Genomic DNA, 3,869 nt, shown 5'->3' with positions numbered 1-3,869 from the left:
GCGCTGCTTCTCCATGATTGCGCTCCTTCTCGCCCGCCAGAGGCCGTTCGTCAGAGGCCACCACCAGTTCCTTCTTCCTCACCGGCTCACCACAGAGACTAGAGACACATACCCACACCCACACCCACACCCACTCCCACTTCCCATCTGACGTCGCCGCTTTTCTCCCGTTTTACATTTTAATCCCAATATATATAAATGAAAACTATAGCACACTCACACTTCATCATTTTATTAAAAGGTATATTTATGTATAAATATTTTTATTAATAAAAATTCAAAATTATAATTGTTTTATTTATTAATAGATTTTTTATCTACATTCTAAATTTTAAAAACTTTTTAAAATAATACTTAGCTAAAATTTAAAAAATAAATAATTTCTAAATATTTTTTTAATAAAAAAATCTTTATTAATTTAGTTTAAAACTATTAATTTTATTTTTAAAATATACAATATCAAATTTATTAATTCTAAAATTTTTAAAATTAAAAATATTTATTTTTTATAAATAATATAATAAAATATAAAATGCTTCCTCTCGCCGCTTTTCCTTGCGTTCATCCCTCCCTCTTCCTGGTTTAGACGTTATCACCGTCAGTGGTACTCAGTTCCTGCCACGTTGTCGTCCTCTCAGTCCGTGGTCCTCTGTTCTCGCTGCCTTGACGTCCTCGCCGCCTTGCCTTACTGCCGCATCGCCGTCCTCCGTTCTCGTCGGTTCACCGTCCTCCTTCCAGCGAATCAGCTTCATTGTTCAGGACTTCAGGTATTTTTTTATGAAGATCATTTGAGTTTTGTGAAGGTCATTTGAACTGTGAATTGTGAATAGATGTTTTTGGCAGATTCTAAACTAATTGAACTGTGAATTGTGAATAATTGGGAATTGGTTGCGGATATAAACTAGTTTTTGGCTGTTTCTAGGTCGGTGCTAGTACCACCAGAAGAGTACATAAAACTCACAAGATGAAATCTAGAACATAGTCGGATTTTATAATTTAGTTTTCTGTCATCTTACTTGTTAAGTTGTTGTGTGTGATGCTGCTGTTATTGTTTATATGTCTAAAAGAATTAGATATCATGAATTATACTTGTTCACTTGTTCTTTGGTCCTGTTTAGTTGTGGTGAGATCCTCCTATTATTGTTTATTTTTGTTATTTAAGAAAAGTTTGTTTAAAAATATTTTAGGAATAAATAGGTTTAAAAGTGTGAATAAAAGAGTTTTATTGAATTTTTTATGTAGCAATATGCATTTAAATAAAGTTTCTGTTTTGCGGATACATCTGATCCAATCCGATCCGTATACACCTGGGTTTAAGTAAAAAAAAAATTGCAAGTTAGGGTTTGCCCCTTATAAATATGGATGTAGTTTTGTTAGGGTTTCAACACTACACTCTTCCAGCACGATTAGGGTCCTCAAGCTTCAACAAACATGGCTGACAAAGCGGTTACCATCAGAACAAGGAAGTTTATGACTAACAGGCTCCTCTCCAGAAAGCAATTCGTGAGTTCGTTCACCATTCTCACTTTCACACTGTTTTTATGGCTTTATCATAGACTTTAAGTATCTAGATTTTGGAATAATTGGGATCTGATAATGATAGATGAATTGAGCGCTACATACGATTTAGCTGAGCCTCGTTTTCTCTTTAATTGTGTGGTTGTAGGTCATTGATGTTCTTCATCCAGGGAGGGCAAATGTTTCTAAGGTACATTCTGTTTGTTAGCCGAAAACTTTAGATTTAATTGATTTTTGTCAGGTAGTTATTGGTTGGACAATAATGGTGTTTAGGGTTTCTAATTTTTGTTGTGTTTGGAATATGAAGGCTGAGCTTAAGGAGAAGCTTGCTAGAATCTATGATGTTAAGGACCCCAACACCGTGTTTGTGTTCAAGTTCCGCACCCATTTCGGAGGTGGCAAATCCACTGGTTTTGGTTTGATTTATGACACTGTTGAGAATGCTAAGAAGTATGAGCCTAAGTACAGACTAATTAGGGTAAGATAACTCGGTTTTTTGTTTTTCTAATGTGGTTTTTGTTCATGAGTGTAATTGCTATGGAATGAGAAACACTTTCATGCAACTAGGATGTATGTTTTTGTAAATTGTAAGACTGGTAAGTTAGTGCTTACTAATATTAATTGTTATTGGATGACCTCTATGTATAATAATATAGTACTCTGATGCTGTCAGCACTGTTTTTTATTTTTAGATTGGAGTTGCATGGGGTGAAAATATGTTGTTCTTTATTGTTGATCCATAATGTAACATGAAATTGTATACTGTTATGATTAATGAGCATTAACAATAGAGATGTTCCAAAAGATTAATTTGAAAGCTTGTGCATATTAGAATTCATTAGTTTTCAGATGAAATCATTAGCTCTTTTTAGTTGCTGTTTGGCTTCTAACAGTTGCTTCCTCTTAAACAATACAATAATTTGTTTTGCTTGATTAATTACCCCTTTACTATGCTAGAATTTCTTGAGATATTTTGTACAAGACCCTTACCCTGTAGCTTAATCTGACCATTCTCATGTCTTGTCATGCATCCATTTGTTCTTTTTGGTCTTGAGGAATTAGAACTTTTCTTCTTTAATATCTGTGCCATGTTGCTGTGTTTTGCATAATCCTTCGCTAAAATCCTCTGTCATTCGCAGAATGGACTTGATACTAAGGTTGAAAAGTCAAGGAAGCAAATGAAGGAGAGAAAGAACAGGGCAAAGAAGATCCGTGGAGTAAAGAAGGTAAATAGTTGCCAAAAGCAAATTGTTTTTTTATTGATGATTGTTCATCTCGTATTGCTCTTGCTTAGTAAAAATAGTAACCTATTTTTATTTTCAGACCAAGGCTTCTGATGCTGCCAAGGCTGGAAAGAAGAAATGAGTTCTCAAACATCTTGGTTTTGATTTCAAGGTTGTGTTGGAATTTTGTAATGGATATTTTATTTTTTAGATTCCTAGAATGAGATGTTTCAGTATTTGACGACGTGATCTTTTTGCCTTTCAAATTATTAATCTTTAGTTACAACTTAAGATTGAGGAGAAATCAGTTGATCACTTACGAATGTTTTCAAATGTTTGCTAGACTGATTATGAATTCCTATGGTGCTTGAAAATTTGACAGATCAATCATTTATTTTATAGGATTTTTATATGCGGTAAAGAAATCATTTATGATCATCATAAAATGGTGATGCTTTAAAAAGATAAAAAACTGTCTTTATTTTGGATAAATACGTGAAACATTTATTTTGTTAAGAATTTCAAATTGAAGTTAGCTTTTGCGTTTGCAAGTATGGTTCGTATCGTACGTGTACGTGAGCAAGTTTTAAAAACTGGATTATTTGTCAATAATAATATTTTTATCGAAAGAATTTTAATTAGGAAAAGTATAGGGTACCAACATATTATCTGTCAATTTATTATCAATAATAATTAATTATTATATTTTAAATACATATATAAAGAGACACATCCAAAAAATATATCTATAAAGACACTTCTATTAATACAGCCATAAAAAAGATATTTTTATTAGACACATCTACGAAGATACTTCCATGAAATACAATTATAAATAAGAGTTGGCAGATATGCTGTTGGTAACGTAGTGGGACCGTTTTAATTAATAGTTATTTACATTCTGCAATGCGGAATGATCAATGGCATCAAACCCATGTATCTACACATGCAATGTTGTCTTCCATTTCTCATTTTATGGTCTAGCATTCCTTGATTTTTTTCCTTCTCCAATAAAATCACTTTAGGTAAGCAGTAAGCACGTTTGTCATTTGTATTTAGCCTAAAGTTAACCTAGAAACCCATGGATCGACTTGAATTGTAACCGATGGTGGAGACTTGGCGCTAATG

General features: G+C 33.1%; 1 protein-coding gene across 1 annotated transcript; it reads left to right on the top strand.

The window, feature by feature from the left end:
- LOC107625436 (40S ribosomal protein S24-1) lies at positions 534-3,128 on the top strand (the record flags this gene model as incomplete). Its single annotated transcript, XM_016328069.2, is given in 6 exon segments — positions 534-767; positions 1,369-1,503; positions 1,667-1,708; positions 1,826-1,996; positions 2,658-2,744; positions 2,842-3,128. Coding segments are annotated over 5 exon segments (414 nt in total). The 3' UTR covers positions 2,884-3,128.

The sequence above is a fragment of the Arachis ipaensis genome, chromosome B02 (genome assembly GCF_000816755.2).
Source record: "Arachis ipaensis cultivar K30076 chromosome B02, Araip1.1, whole genome shotgun sequence".
In the NCBI taxonomy this organism is placed as follows: Eukaryota; Viridiplantae; Streptophyta; class Magnoliopsida; order Fabales; family Fabaceae; genus Arachis; species Arachis ipaensis.
Note: the sequence above shows the minus strand (reverse complement) of the source record. Positions and strands in the feature narration are given on the sequence as shown.